This window comes from Talpa occidentalis, unplaced genomic scaffold (assembly GCF_014898055.3).
Source record: "Talpa occidentalis isolate TD23 unplaced genomic scaffold, MPIMG_talOcc4v2.1, whole genome shotgun sequence".
NCBI lineage: Eukaryota > Metazoa > Chordata > Mammalia > Eulipotyphla > Talpidae > Talpa > Talpa occidentalis.
The window spans coordinates 112,486,776-112,503,510 of NW_026555331.1; the positions used below are offsets into that span (position 1 = coordinate 112,486,776).

The 16,735-nt window shown below is 35.6% G+C and overlaps 1 protein-coding gene across 3 annotated transcripts in view; it reads left to right on the forward strand.

Moving 5' to 3' along the window:
• The window catches only part of ABCB1 (ATP binding cassette subfamily B member 1), an 84,692-nt gene that overhangs the window by 12,654 nt on the left and 55,303 nt on the right, over positions 1-16,735 (forward strand). For all 3 annotated transcript variants that reach the window (XM_037510590.2, XM_037510575.2, XM_037510584.2), the window contains exons 4-7: positions 2,112-2,280; positions 8,471-8,519; positions 10,523-10,714; positions 11,131-11,302. In XM_037510590.2, the coding sequence (XP_037366487.1) occupies positions 2,112-2,280; positions 8,471-8,519; positions 10,523-10,714; positions 11,131-11,302 (582 nt within the window). The remainder of the gene's footprint in view (positions 1-2,111; positions 2,281-8,470; positions 8,520-10,522; positions 10,715-11,130; positions 11,303-16,735) is intronic.

A 16,735-nucleotide genomic window follows, 5' to 3' on the forward strand; every position in this document is an offset into this window, starting at 1 on the left:
TCAAATCCTGGCCTATTTTGGTTTGAGTAGTCAATGAAGGTGTTTCTTGGTCAGTCAGTTTTTTCTTGCTACTTCTACACCTCACACACCATCCTTGGGAGACTCTAGTGTTTCTCTAAATGTGTTAAGATTGTTCCTGTCTCTCTGTGTTGTTCTGACTGCAGTGTTTTCCTTCTTCCTTCTAAACACTTGAACTTTCAAAGTTGGGAGGGAACCATCTCTTCCTCTATGAAGGAGGGAATGATTGTTTGCTTAATATTGTGTCTGCTCTACTCTGTACACTATGCTGTAAAGGCGTGCAGCATATATACTGTGTATATTTTTTGCTTTGCCTTCCCTCTTCTCTTAAAACACTCTGAAGGTAGGAGTTTTATCTTGGTTATTTATGTCTGGCTTTTGTCAGTCATTGAGCAGACTTTTAGTAAATGTTTATATTCATTGCCTGCTTGTTTTTATTACAGTCGATGATTAGTTTTAGAGGTAAAGTGTCATATGGGGGAGGTGATGAAAGAAATCCTTGCATATCATCTGTCTTCTTGGCCTCTGTTAAGGAATTGGATATTTTCACCACTTTTAATAGAGTCTCTAAGAGAAGATAAATGGTTTTGGCCTATATCTACCTTCTTATTTGTGCTTCTTAGTAGTAAATGAATGCTTAGTTAAGACAAAGTACATGGAGGCAAATTTTAGCTTATGTTTCAATGAAATATGAAAAAATATGACAAAACATGGTCTCCTTAAAATTTAACTTGCAAAGAGGAAGATGTTTTTAGTTCATGGAAAATTTATATATTAGCCCTAACTTAAGCTCACTCAATTATATATTTAAGAGCTGGAAAAAATTTAAATGCAGATACCTAATTAATTAAATTAGATCATAATTAAATGTAGATGATCTTCTTACACAAATTGCAATATTTGCTAATCTGTATCTCAGTTTCCTTTTTTTCCATTCCTGCTTTGTGAATTGCATTCACTACTGCCAAGAACTAGTCTACTCTTTACTCCTCCACTATCCAATGAATCCCTCATCCCCAGTTTTTACTGGGTTCTTTAATAGCTTGCTTTCAAATTGGCTTCTTTATCTTTGTGAAGTATATAGATGTCTCAAAAAATTTTAGATCTTGTTTGCTGCTCCTGTGTCTTTTATGCTGCCTGACCTCCATCTTAGTTTTTGTTTATATTCTCTGCCTAAACCTATGACTATTTACGTAGTTTCCTCCCTAGACCACTAACCTGCTGACTATACTTCCACAATTTATACAATGCAACTCCATGACACCGCTTGGTGTGTATTTTACCCACAGACCATACCCCACCCAACAGCTGGCTTTATCCTGTTTCTATTTTTTGTTTTTATTTAGTTCTTAACTAGTTCCTGGAATTATATAGGAGAAGTATTATATTAGTTGCTTCCTAAGTGGACCTATCATAGAACCCTAAGTCCATTCCTTTACTTTGTCCTATTCTCATCACATTTTAGATCCAGAGAAGTTTGTCATTCCTTCCTGTGGCTTGCCTATGATTAAAAAATGATGCATTTCTTCACTGGTCAGTCATGACCATATTCTGTCTTCCAGAAGTAGTAGCTTTTGGGGGGAAACATGCATTTAACTCATTCCTCTTCCCTTTTGTGATTGAGACCTAATTACATTAAATCATTTTACATTTATGCGAATGCCATGTTGCAGGAGATCACTGACCCCGGCCCCTTTCTTTAAAGCAACAAAACATGTTTCCTCAATTGCCTCTGCTAATCAAAATTTTTCTTTGTTTGAAAAATCTTTTGATAAAAAGCGGCTTCTGTTCTCGGAAATCAGAGCAAAATAATCTGTAATTCTATTGCCCCATTAAAGACTTATAATTTCCTACACTTCAATTCTTATCTGGCCTCATATAAGAAGCAGGTTGAGTTCTGTATGAATAAGTAGGTCAGAACTCAGTAGAAAATTCAAATGCCCATTTCTAATTAGGCTGTTGCAATATTAGCTTGAACTAGGGTGGTAGCAATAGTAGTCTGAGAAATGTTTGACTTTTGTATATATTTGGAAAGTAGAGCAAACCACCCATGAAACTATGATAATTGTTGCTATTCTTTGCTTTTCTTCTAGTTTCGCTATTCAAATTGGCTTGATAAGTTATATATGGTGCTGGGGACTGTTGCTGCCGTTATCCATGGAGCTGCACTCCCTCTCATGATGCTAGTTTTTGGAGAAATGACGGATAGCTTTGCAGATATACCATCCCAAATGCCAAATTATCCAAACATATCTAATTCAAGTAAGTATTGAAGCATTAAGAAACATCAATCATTTACAGTGATGTTTGTGAAATCCTTACTAATTATGGATTCAGTACTGTGTACTTAGTACTGTGGGAAGTGAAGGGGACTAAACTATAGTTCATATTTGTAATGAGTTTGACAATATTAACAAGTATTAAAAATGTAAGATTGATGTGCTGACAGAGAGAAAAGAAAAAAAAGCAAGAGCTCTGTGAAGCCATATATATCCCAGAAAGTTGCAGATTTACAGGAGCTTAATCTGGACCTTGAATATTAAATAGGTATCAGTTATGAGAGTCTTTAATATATTAGATATCAGGGCAAGAGAGAAGGCCCAGAATGATTTTACTGTTTTTACCCTGAGAATGTAGAAGAATGCAGTTACCTGCATTACAAGAACTGGGGTACAGGCCAGATGCGTGAGAGAGTGAGAGGATTCACCCAAGACAGAGCGGGAAACAGAACAGGCAGACTGACGAAATACACTGCTGAGGAGAGCAGCGGGCGAGACAGGAGAGGTCTGCTTCACTATGGGATGGATTCTCGCCGGCCGGCCAGGATTGAACCCGCACTGCAGAGGCTGCAGACAGCTTCACAGTGTGGTGCTCAACTGCCTGCACCACCAGGGAGGCCCTGTACCCCAGTTCTTGTAATCATGAATAAATCTTTAAAAAGTACAATAAATAAATAAAGTAATCCTTCAGAAGAGTAGCAGAATGAATGGAGTATTGAAATAATCTTGGTCTCTCTCTCTCTCTCTCTCTCTCTCTCTCGCTCTTGCTCGCTCTCACACAAACATACACTTTTATTGAGGAGAGCTGATAGCTCCAAGTTTCCAAGTCACCTTTTGATTCAGCATATATTGATTTATTTTTTAAAATAAATTTTATTTTTGTATTCCCCATACAATTGCAACCCCCTTATTTTGACCCCAATCCCTCCCCTCCCCTCCCCCCACCCCCCATAAAGTGTGTCTGGTTCATAGTTTTTTGTTGATTTTGATTTTCACTTTCTTATAGTTATTCATTTTCCTGGTCCCTTATTTAAGTTTTCTAGATTCCTGCTATGAGTGAGACCATGCGGTATTTTTCTTTTTCTTTCTGGCTTATTTCGCTGGGCATGATCCCTTCCAGCGCCATCCATGTTGCTGCAAATTGCATGTGTTTATCTTTTTTGAATGCCGAGTAATATTCCATGGTGTATATGTACCACATCTTCTTGATCCAGTCATCTATTTTTGGGCATTTGGGTTGTTTCCAAAGCTTAGCTATTGTAAACAGTGCTGCTATAAACATAGGGGTGCAGGTGCTCTTTGGAATTGATGTTTCTGTGTCCTTTGGGTAAATACCTAGGAGTGGAATTGATTCAGCATATATTGATTTAAACTAAACCACTCAAAGACTTAAACAACCCAGTTTGCACTCTAGTTAGAATGTTGAAAGAAGATGCCTGAGAATTCACTTGAAAATACAACGGTAACGCTTGACTTTTACGAAGACCCTTCAACTTTCATACCTTTCAATTTCTTAATCCTTTCCTTAGAACATGTACATAAATAGTAACACCAATTTGGTATATTTATGGATTTTTTAATACCTGTCCATGGGCTTTGGGAATCCCCCTCCTTTGTGATCTTTATTTATTGTGAGGCAGAACTACTTGAATTCTGAGAATGCAGGTAATGAGTTGAACCAGAAATTTTTATAGTATGTTTGAGCCATGTAAAATACTTATGCACTGATTATTTCCCTTCATGTCATTCAAAAGCACCTGCCAAAAGATGTTGTGCTGACATCTTCCTTTTATACCATTTGCCAAAAGGAAGTTTTCCGTGCTTCCTGAATTCATTGGTTCATATCTTTTTGTATTTGACAATACTATGAGGAGTTAAGTTAGTTGTCTTAACACTTTCCATGGAAGAATCAAATTTTTCTGTGGTTGCAGGTAGCTCAGCAAACCTAGAAGGTCTATGCCTATTCTGATCCCATCTACTTTGTTATGAAGACCAGATATACACTTTATCTGAGTGTGAAAGGAGTTCCACTTATCATAATATACACGTCATGCACTACATAAAGGAATAATGACTGAACTCATCCATATTAAAAAGGAACTCTTGGACTGCTAAAACAATTTCCTACTTGCTGTGATGATATGGTCCTTAGCTTAGTTCTATCTAAAGAGCGGGTAATCAAATGGCTGCCTGAAGCTAACAAAGCTGAATTCAGATGTGCCACAGTAAATTCAGCTGTATTATATCCATTGGTCTTTTATTAAAAACAGCATTAATATTTGTGAATATTAAGTGTCCATCACTTAGATATTAATTCTTACTCTTATAAGGAAATAACTGATCTCTTTTAGTAGAAGTAATAACTTGTATCTTCTAGCTTTCCCTGGACCACCTATAGACAGGTGTGATGCACAGCATTCTGACTTAGTTACCTCATATCATGCCTGAGTTCCCAGATGACAGTTCAGCCATGGAGACCAGCTCCCTCATAGACAGACTCACATGATTGCGTGGTGATTAATCTCCCAAGACAGATAATGGCCTGTGTCTCTACTCGTCAGCTGGTAATTTTACTTAATCTTGGATGTCTACTTCACGTGGTTGCCATTTAGGGTTATAGTTCACATTGCACTCCTTGTTTCTCTTCTTCATTCCTCACTCTTTCAATTTAGAGAGTACTTAGAGAAATATTTGGAGATTTACTTCTGCCACCCTCTTAAGAGGTACTATATTTAGTAGAGAGTGTACTCTGGAGTTGTATATTGCCTAGATCTAAGACTCTACTTTTCCCATTTTTTAGTTTTTAGGTTTGGAAAATTTCTTCATACATCAATTTCCTCAGTAAAAAAAAAAAAAGTTGGTTAGCAATAGAACCTGCTTCAAGGGAGTTATGATAATTAAATGGATTGGTATTTTTTTAAGACTCACAGAACAAGACCACATTAAAAAGTGCTCAACAAATGCTAGTTATTTTGTTATCAGTAGAAAACTCATGCTTTCATGTCCTTCACAAATGAACCTGCCTAATTGGCAATGATGATACTGTCCTTAAATCATTTCATCTTTATAGAACTCTATGATGCTACTTCAATATTTATAGTTGCTAACAGTTTGGGACATAACCAAAGCTATTCAGTACTTCTTATATTTGTGAATAATCAGTATTTTGAAATATTCCAAACAAGATATAAAGTATAATTTTATGTTTTTAGATAAATTCTATGATTTTAATAAAATTTAACAAAATATGTGTATTATTTACCACTTTATATACAAATTATTTTACTGACCTTTATGGCACTCTTACCTGACCTCCCTGTGCCCTCTCAATGTTACTGCATGTTACTGACTCCGGATAGCTCACTCACATCAGCTGTCTTCTGTTCCTTGAATGTTCCCATCTCCTTCCTGGCTCTTTCTCAGTAATGGCATCTTATTTAGTTCTCCCTCAGAAAGACCTTTCATCCCCACCCTACCTCCTAGTCACTATTGTCTCACTGCTTTATTTACTTGCTAATAGTTATTACTCTAAAATTATGTTGTTGATTTATTGGTTTACTTGTTTATTCCAACTTCTCAATTGGAGAGAAAGGCATAGGGGGAAAAAGAGGACATTCTGGGGAAAAGAATCTTAGATATTTTAGCACTGTTACCCTATTATGTGAACTTTGGGGCTAAAAAGCAAAAGGAATTCCTACCTGCACAGACATCTGATGAGATAAGAAAAACTGGTTCTCTTGTTCAAGGTTGTATCTCAAGCATCTAGAACATTACCTAGCAAACACAAAGGCTGTGTGGAAGAGGGTTTGAAAACCACCTTTATAATATTATTTCATTTTATCAGTTGAGAACCACAAATGTATTCATGTCACATACTTTTTATTCATGCTGCTCTTAAGTGCCCAGTAGTTAAAATTACTAACCATACTAATGTAATTGTCAGAAACTATGTAATGTATTGTAATCTCTAGTGATGAGGAGTCTTTAGTCAGGGTGGTGTACACTGTTTAGTTGTAGGTTCCTTTGAAGTGTTGCTTAGGTTTAGATAAGGATTTTTTAAAGCCAGGTAATAATTTTAATCTTGTAATATCTGAGACCCTTATATACACAATGATTTGGCAATGATTAGTAGGCAATGATTTGGATGGAGTATTTTGGTGACAGGTCTGTGTCTGTGGTCACTCTGTGAAGCCTCTTGGAAATCTTTGGTACAGGCTAGGTTGCAGCAGATAAAGCAGTTGTGCCTTGTAGACACAAAGCAAACGGATACATAGTCCAGTTCTCTAGGAATTCACAATGGGTGTGTGAGAAGAGAATCACTGTACTTCTATATAAACCACTATACTTCTATTCCAACTTTGACTTAGTAAATTGAATCATGTGTCAATTACTATAGAATTCTGTGAGTCACTCTGCCTTTTGAGAGAAGGCCATATCTGAGCTCATTCTTGGAGGGAGGGATCATATCCAAGAGAAAATTTGTAATAAAAGGCATTTCAAGTAGAAAGAGCAGAATGAATAATGGCTTAGAGGAAAAACGCTGTCTTCAGTTCTCTATTGCATATCTTCTCAGCTTATGGAAAATATTTTTCAGTCTAAAGGATGAAGTTTAGTCTCACGAAATTTAAGCAAAATATTTTGTCATACTCATTCACCTCTTCAGTCAACTAGGGCATAGACTTCAAGAATACAAAAGGCAAAATGAAAGTTAGATGCTATTTTCTTTTATGCTGTGGCAGCTCTTTCTTTAGACAGTGACTGCACAATGCCCTAAGCACTGGAATAAAGTGAAAGGTGTGGGGATAAAGATATCACCTGGAGAATCATTGGTTGGCATTTCATGGTTGTTATTCTGTCATATGTATATTGCGGCAGGATTGCAAAGGGACTAATATGACACGTTATGGACCTTGGACTTTATCCAGTAGACTGTCATTAAAGGTTATGGACATAAGCAATATGTTTTTTTTTGTGTTTCAAAGATAAAATCTGGTGATGATATCAGGATCTGATTAGATAAAGACCGGTTAAGATATACTTGTTAGTGTAGAGATATTGTAGGGATATTGGGGACCAGACCCACAACCTTAACCATGAAGGAAAGGACTTGAGTAGCTCCAAATAAGAATTTGGGAATCACTACAGCTATGGGTATGACTGAAGTCAAACAAGGAGCATACAGGGAATTCTGGAAATCAATTATGTGCAGAAAGGAAGGAGAGCATGAGGAATCAGTGAATAAGTCTAAAAGAGCATGATCAGAGTGGTGGAAGAACCTGCAAAGTGAGGTTCTGGAAGCCAGAGGAGGAGAATGTGGTCAAGAGTCTCAACAAGTATTTTATAACAACAACAAATGCTACACTTAAGTGTTTTGCGATGCTGTACTAGTGATTTCACTAAGATTGTTATATAGGGCCTCCCCTGGTGGCGCAGCAGTTGAGTGCTGGGCTGCGAAGCTGCTCGCAGCCTCTGCAGCGCTGGTTTGATCCCCGGCGCCGGCGAGGGTCCCACATGGCTCAGAGACCTCTCCTGCCGTGCCCGCTGCTCCCCTCAGCAGTGTATTTCGTCAGTCTGCCTGTTCTGTTCCCCGCTCTGGCTCTGGTGAATTGTCTCACCCTTCTGCGCTTCTGACTGTACCCAGCACTTGTATAAATAAATAAATCTAAAAAAAAAAAGATTGTTATATAGCCCAGAGTTTCTGGCATTTACCAATGAAAAATGATACTAATTTTTAAATACTATTCAGATATTCTTCAACTATTGGCTTCAGTAGTAGCCCTTTGACAGCCACACACATAAAAAAATATTGGACTATCTGATCTCTAAGGTCATTCCAGCTTGAAAGTTTTGATGTAAAAGCACAGCTAAGGACAGAGTTTTGTGAGAATCATGGGGATTTTTTAATTCAAGGATACCAATATTCTTGTTGACTGCTTCTTAATAAATGTGGGTTTTTTTCTTACAAATAAACTGCATGAAATTTAGTGTGTATGTTTGCACAGAGACAGCAGTAAAGGATTTTAATGCATGTCATGTTACTTGTACATAATTAAAAAGGGCTCAGATGTATTTTTTTTAATTGTTAAGTAATTCAAGTTTGATTCATTTTATATGCTTCATTTTAATGGAGAACTGAGAGACAATGGTATGTATCTGTTTTGTGTTGTTCCTAGGTTTTGATGACAAGATCATCTACCAATATCTGGAGAAGAACATGACTGTGTAATTCGACGTATTCCTTACTACTGTTAAGCTTTTCTGTATTAATCCACTTGTAGCAATATTTAAAATTTTACGTTATTATAACAATTCAAGTTTCATGGAAAGCAATACTATTTGTTAGTTTTTCAGGGGGATATAATGATTTTAAAAGAAAAGAATGTGCTGGGTAAGGTGTACTAAGTTGAAGTTAAACCTGAATTAGAGTTACGTATGCATTGGTAAATACAGGGTGTCAAATATATGAAAGTTAGAGGAGTTCAAGGTGTCCTTTTAAAATGTAGTTAAATTAAGAATCACATTATTTGCAATGACTTTGAAATTATTAGTTTACTTTTTGAATGCTTTCAGTCATGATAAGATTGGTCAACAGGACTTTTTTAGTTTGTCATCTAATTCTCAACAACGAAACAACACCCCAGAATAAATATAGTTACCCTAGTCTTAACTCACCATGGGGAAGTTTTTCTTAATGATTTATATATTTTGAAGTATACTCCCTACAGCAGCTTATAAAAGATGTATGATGGTTGGTGAATCAAAAGGTATCAAGTCCAGATTATTATAGAAATGACCTGGTAGATTTGAAAAAAATGGAGACTCTTGATCATGTTTTGAAAAATGAGAAGAAAGTACCTCCAGATATTCCTACAGAGAGGCATGTTTTATATTGATGAAAATGAAATGTAATGTCTTATAATCATCATTAATATAAATATATTTTATTTGAATAAGCATAGACTGATGTTTTAAATGTATTAACTGATTATCAAAGCATGAGTTCTACTTGTTCAGTGGGGTTTCTTTATAACTATCTCTTGCTATATCTTTTCCACTTGGATAATAACCATTACATTATCTATTAACTATAATACAATATTATCATTACATAACCCCAGTACATATATTATAAATTGCAAGCTGTTGCTCAGGAAAGATATGTTTACCAAGATTCCTGTTGTGTTGAACACTGAGCTGTGAACAGTACATAATTTCTTTTGGGTTTTCATATATCCATTTTTTATGCCTTTGGCATGGTTTGTAGAAACTTTTTTATTTGAAGGTGTCAAGTAATGAATTGAAAAAATGGTAATATTGGTATCCTATATTTCATTTTAGAATTATTGTCTTAAAAGTGAAAAAAATAATTGCTTAGCAAAACCCAATGGTTGTTTGATTTCTTAAATACAAAGATTCAGAGTTAGGAAACATTCATTTCTAAATGATCAATGACCTAGTTTTAGAAGATGCTCTTTTTTTATTGTTAGAGTGTAAACTAAAAGGGCTACTATTTGGTTCATTAAGCATGTAAGATACTACATGGCCAATAAGGCAGATGCTTTTCATTTTCAGTTATCTCTTGGTATCTCAAGTATGCCAGATTAATAATCTCAAAGGTCAGGGGGTCTCTTCTGTTGGTCCCACTTTCTGGCAAGTTTTGTACTTCTGGCAAGTTTTGTACTTTTGTACTTCTGGCAAGTTTTGTACTTCTTTCCACTCCCTAGTGTGCTAAAACCATCCCAAATGCTCATCAACAGTGACTGAGGAAATGTAAGTAAACAGGACTACAGTGGTACATCTTACCTAATATTATATTGCTTTGAGGTACCACTCAAGTCTTTGATATTCCCTGAGTGCTTACTGTACTGTGTTTTGGCACTAACCAAAGTATATTTCACACAGAACTGTGTTACTCCTCCAATCTTCATGAATCTCAGGAAGGATAGGTAGTTGTCCATGATTACACATCAGTTAAATGAAGAGCTGGGTTTTGAACCAAAGTAGAAATCACACTCTTAACTATTCCATTTCACTTTGAATTCTATATTGCCAAAGGCCATTTGCTGCTGGATACTGACCATCTGCACTGCTTGTCATAATTAGTTTTTATTTGTCGAGGATGAAAAGATAGACAGATAACTGAAAATGGAAGAATGAGTGGTCTCTTGGGGTAAGATGCATTGATCAGGAAACAGAGTATGTGCAGTGCTGTTGTTCTTTTTCAGGTATGCCTATTATTACAGTGGAATTGGCGCTGGTGTGCTTGTTGCTGCTTACATTCAGGTTTCATTCTGGTGCCTGGCAGCTGGAAGACAGATATTCAAAATTAGAAAACAATTTTTTCATGCTATAATGCGGCAGGAGATCGGCTGGTTTGATGTACATGATGTTGGGGAGCTGAACACAAGGCTCACAGAGTAAGTGCCTAGTTTTATGTTTAATTCAGACATGATTTTTACTAAAATGAAAGGGATGACATCAAATCTGCAGCACTATAGTAATTATGGGATTAAATTCCTTTTGCACAGATACCAGGTCATATGCATATTTTGTTCTCAGTACCCTGGGCAGGCATAAGGGAACCTTCATTACTAGCACTGAATGAAGCCCTGGACTTGCCAGACAAGAGATCCTCTGAGAGTGTGCAGTGGAACCACAGCATGATACTTTCTGGGGAAATTTCCAAACAAGATCCTAGATATAAAGTAATTTACCCCATACTCAAATTAAAAACAAACACCAAAAAACAATATCTAAAGAAACAAAAAATTGGATTCAGGAGAAAAGTTCTTTGTTCACAATTCTGATATTTATTTCTAACACTTTTTTTTAGTGATGTCTCCAAAATTAATGAAGGAATTGGTGACAAAATTGCAATGTTTTTTCAGTCAATAGCGACGTTTGTCACTGGTTTTATAATAGGATTTACACGTGGTTGGAAGCTAACCCTTGTGATTTTGGCCATTAGTCCTGTTCTTGGAGTATCTGCTGCTGTTTGGGCAAAGGTAGGTGAAACCTACGAATACGGAGTTTAGTCTATCTCTACTCGCCACGCCATAATAGAAAGCTGTTTTTGCCACATGATGACCCTGGCTTGAGACTTGATATTTGGTTTTAAATCTGTTCAAAATCAGTTGAAATAAATAAATGCAACCTCACTGACTTCTTCGTCTTCCATGATTCCATGATATCCTGAAACGGATAGTTATTTGGGTCAGGAATGTGAAAACAGTACCTCCAATAGCTCATTCTCTGCCTTCATAAAAAGGATATACTCAACTCAAAGAATTTTGTTTCCTAATGGGCAATGCTATATTCACATAGCAAGTAGTGATTTGAGTTCAATGCATTTAGTCTCAACACTATGTCCCATTTAGTTAACATTATTGGTTTTAATGTCTTTGTAGATTTTGTTTAAATTTCTATTCATTTATAGTTTTGTCAACATAATGAATGGTTCTGTGTTTATAAATCTGTAAATCCAGTGGTATGATTATTTTTTAAATGTATACTTCTTAGTCCCATATGCATGTAAATTCTTAACCTACAGTTCTTCTAGTTATGAAGGTAAAGTAGTTCACATGGCCTGTCTTACTCTTCACAAAGCCCTCCTATGATCTTGTAAAATATATTTTGCCTTTAAAAGCTGGGCATAATGTTCATTTTAAACTGATTTGGTGTAAGAGTGGGTTTCTGTGGAGAGATTGGTCCAATAATTTCTGTTGGGTTTAATATCAACTTGGAGAAAGTGCTATAATTCGTATGGATAAAGGATATATATGGGGAAAAAATATATGTACACATGTATGTCTTAGCCAAAGCCGAAGCTAAGACAAAATAAATTTTAAGTGTTAAAAAGGTTTAGAAGCTTTACCCTGTTGAATAGGTGTTTTCTGTTACTGTGCACAGTAATTACCATTTGTTGGCTTAAGTCAATCAAATACTTGTTAATGCTCTAAAGTATATGTTAACTCATTTTACAGAGGAAGAAGCTGAGGTTTTGAGAACTCTGTTAATTTGTTACACAGAATAACACAGGGTTTAAATTGTTTTCTTGGTGGTTAAAGTAATCTCTTTCTATTTTGGCTGAAATATTTGGCAAAAGCTTTGTGTGTTAATTGATTTTTCTGCTTAAATACTAAGCAAGTTAGGTGACAAACTCTTCATATCAGTATTTGTGGAAAAACTTTAAAAAAGTTAATATCTATTCTAGTTAAGTTAGGAAAACAGACAGTTAATCTTTAAATAATTACTCATTACTTCACATACTATTTATTTGGTAAATGGAGCCCTAGACTTATTACTGGAGACCTAGGTTTTATTTTTTTTTTTAAAGATTTATTTATTTATTTATACAAGCACTGGGTATAGTCAGAAGTGCGGTAGGGTGAGAGAATTCAACAGAGCCAGAGTGGGGAACAGAACAGGCAGACTGACGAAATACACTGCTGAGGGGAGCAGTGGGCGTGGCAGGAGAGGTCTCTGAGCCATGTGGGACCCTCGCCAGTGGCCGGGGATTGAACCGGTGCTGCAGAGGCTGCGGGCAGCTTCGCAGCCCAGTGCTCAACTACTGCGCCACCAGGAGAGGCCCAGGAGACCTAGGTTTTAACCCTCATTTTGCTATAAACTTTTGGTTTGGTTTCAAACAAATTTCTCATATTTTCTTGTCAATCATATTAAAAAACAAATGTAGCTAGCTCAGTTTGGGAAGCTTCCTTATCCTTACAAGCCTGAGACACTAGGATAATAGGGTAGAACAGAAAGGGGCCTACTCATAGAAAACTTGATTTAGGAAGCTTAAGACCTCTGTGCTGGAGATCTCTTCCCTCTCCCAAAGATACAGGTGCAGCTAGAGAGTAGGAGAAACCATCACACATCTTGTTCCCACCAAGAGATTACTCATGGTCCAATCTTGAAAAACCACTTCCACTTCCTGAGGTAGCAGAAGCACGGCCAGTTGGTGCTTAGGTAGCTCCAGATAAGCCAGAATGACCAAAATGTTACCACAAAAGCTCTGAATATTAAACTGTCACTGGAACCACAACTCACAGAAGTAGGCCAAAAATTGCATGCTTAACCTAAATAGGGAAAGTGCTTGCTAAAATAAAAGAATTGAGTGTGACCCCAAGTCTCCTAAACTAATTGTTAAAATATTTAGTACACAATAAAAGTTACTTGTAATACCAAGAAGCAAGAAAAGCTTAATATGAATGAGGAAAAAAAAAGCAAATTAACTGACACCAACATTGAGATAAATCAGATGTTGGAATTATTTAACACAATCTTAAAAACAGCTATCATAAAAATGCTTTACTAATCAAATACAGATCCTCTTAAAAGAAAAAAACAGAAAATGCCAGCAATAAAGAAGAAATTATAAAAAAAAAGTAACAAAATGGATTTAGAGAACTGAAAGACACAACAGCAGAAAATTATGATGATGTGTTTAGCCCAGTTGAGGGAAGATGACAGGGGAAAATCAGTGTACCAGTAGATAGAACAATAGAAGTGACTCAGTCAAAACAAAAAGAAAATGAAAAGATCTTCAGGGACCTATCAAGCAACAATAAAAGATCGAACATTTGTTATTTTTGGAGTTCCAAAAGGAGAGAGAGAGGGAACTAGAGGAGCATTGGCAGAAATAATTGCTGAAACTTTCCAACATATGAGAGAAAAGCCATCAAGTCCAGGAAGCTGAACTAACACTAAACAGGATAAACAAAAAGAAATCCATTCCAAGACATAGCACACACACACACACACCATACAATTGCAAACCAATCCCTTGATTAACAATTAACATTCCTTAATAACATATCAGAAAACCATATCCAGCAACATATAAACAGAATAAAATACCATGATCACCTGGGAGTCATTTCAGTTACTCAAGGCTGGTTCAACATTTGAAAACCAGTCCATATAATCCGCCATATCAACAAACTAAAGAAAAACCACATAATCATATTTGCATGTGCACGCGTGCGCATGCACACACACACACATACACACCATTTGACAATATCCAATATCCATTGATGAAAAGACATCTCTCAATAAGTCAAGGAGATAGGAATAATAACTCAATTTGAAAAGATCATTGCAGAAACCTTACAGATAATACAATTCTTAATAATGAGGGAGTGAATGATTTCCCCTTAAGACTGGGAATAAGGAAGTGTACCCTTCTCACTCTCATTCAACAAAGTACTAGAACATATGGTCACATAACTGGAACTTATGCCAATATTTACATACATACTTAACAAAACATGTATAGGACCTGTATGCCAAAAATTGTTAAATGTTGATGAATGAAATCAGAGAAGACTGAATGGAGAGACCTAGTATGCTTATAGATTAAAAGAGTCAACACAGTAAAGATATCAATTCTTGCCAAGCTGATCTATACTTTAAGGCAATTTACAAGAAAACATATTCTAAAACTATGGAAATAGGCCCATAATACCTAAAACAATATTGATAAAGAAAAATAAATTGATAGAAATGAAACTACCTAATATTAAATCTTACTAAATAGGTACAGTATATTGGTGGAGAGAAAGATACTTAGATCAGTAAAACTAATAGTGAACTCAGAAAGAGACCCATAGAAAGATGTCTAGCTGATATTTGATAATGTACAAAAACAATTCGAAGAAGAAGAAATTGCCTTTTTAACAAATAATACTGGAACAATTGTACATCCACAGTTAAAAACAAAACAGAATTAAACCCCAAAACTTTTACCTAAACCTCATATTACCTAAACCTCATACCTAAACGTCATTATGAAAACTAACTTAGACTGAATCATCAACTTACATAAAAAATGTAAAGCTATGAAAACACATAAAAAAAAGACGTAAAAGGAGACCTTTGTGATTCAGATCAAGACAAAAAGTTCCTAGACTTGACACAAAAAGCACAATTCTTTAAAAAAAAAGACTTCACTCTAATTCTAAATTTGACTTAAGAGTAGTATTATAGTATAATTTATAAGTGTTTGTCATACACACTTGTATATATGCAAATGTATGTAATTATAATAAAGTAAAAATCAACAGGCAACCATAAGCCAGAGACATTCTGTAGGGGAGGAGGAGGGAGAGGGATCAGGACAGGGGTGGGAAGAGCACAAGGGACTATGGTGATGGTGCACAGGGGAATTGGTGGTAGGAGTTTCACGGGAGATAAAAAATAAATAAATAAATAAATAAATAAATAAATAAATAAATAAATAAATAAATAAATAAAAAAGACTTCATCGAAATGGAAAATTTGTTGCTCTGTGAAAGCCATGAGAAGGTGAAAAAACAGGCTACAAACTGGAAAAAAAATTATATGCAAATTACACAGCCAGCAAAGGACAAGTATCTATAATATATAAAGAACTCCCAAATTCAATAGTAAGATAACAAATCAATTAGAGAATAAGCAAAATCATGAACATTTAATCAAGACAACTATGCACATGAAAAGTTTTCCAGCATCATTAGCCATCAGCAAAATGTAGATTTTGATCACCATGAGATATCACTACATAAAATTAAAAACTAGTGAAATACCAAATGCTAATGAGAAGGCAGAGAAACTGGGTTATTCAGATTGCTGATGGGAATGTAAAATGGTACAGCTTTTTAAGAAAAACAGTTGTACAATTTCTTATAAAACTAAGATTCAGTTGTCATACTGTCCAGGAATTGAACTCCTGGGCTTTTACCTGGGATAAGGGAAATTAGGTTCATGAAAACCTGTTGGAATATTTATAGCATCTTTCTAACCCCAAATTGGAACAACCCCAGATAGCCTTCAACAGATAAATAAACTGTGGTATATCCATACCACAGAATACTAGCCAGTCATAAAAAGGAAATAACCATAGACACACAGCAGCCTGCATGGATCACCGGGAATCTATGCTTTGTGGGGAAAAAATAATCCCAAAAGATTACATACCATCTGATTCCACTTATATTACATTCTTAAAATATACGTAGGCATAGGCTTATAATTATGAAAGGTTATAGAAGAAAAAAAAGAGACAGGTTGAATTTGACGTGGTACTTGATATATTAACAATAATAAAAATAGTATATTTTTATACTCCTGATTCAAAAATATTTCTAGTCATCTTCCTGTTGTTGAATTTCTCTGACATGGAGGATTCTTGTGCAGTGAGGTTTCGAGAGGAGCAGAGAATATTAGTTGAAGCATATTATATGTTGGATATATTAATATCTTTTATCATACAGACCAGTTTGTTTTGGGATAGCATTGACCAACTTGACTCAAAACTCAGCACTATGAATGACTCAGGAAGCCTTAGGAAGATAGCTTTGAGAAGTAAGGAAGATTTGTGCATTGGTAAAATACTGCCTTTGTACCAAAGAAAAAAAGTACACTATCTGCACATAAAACACAGTTAATAAATGTCC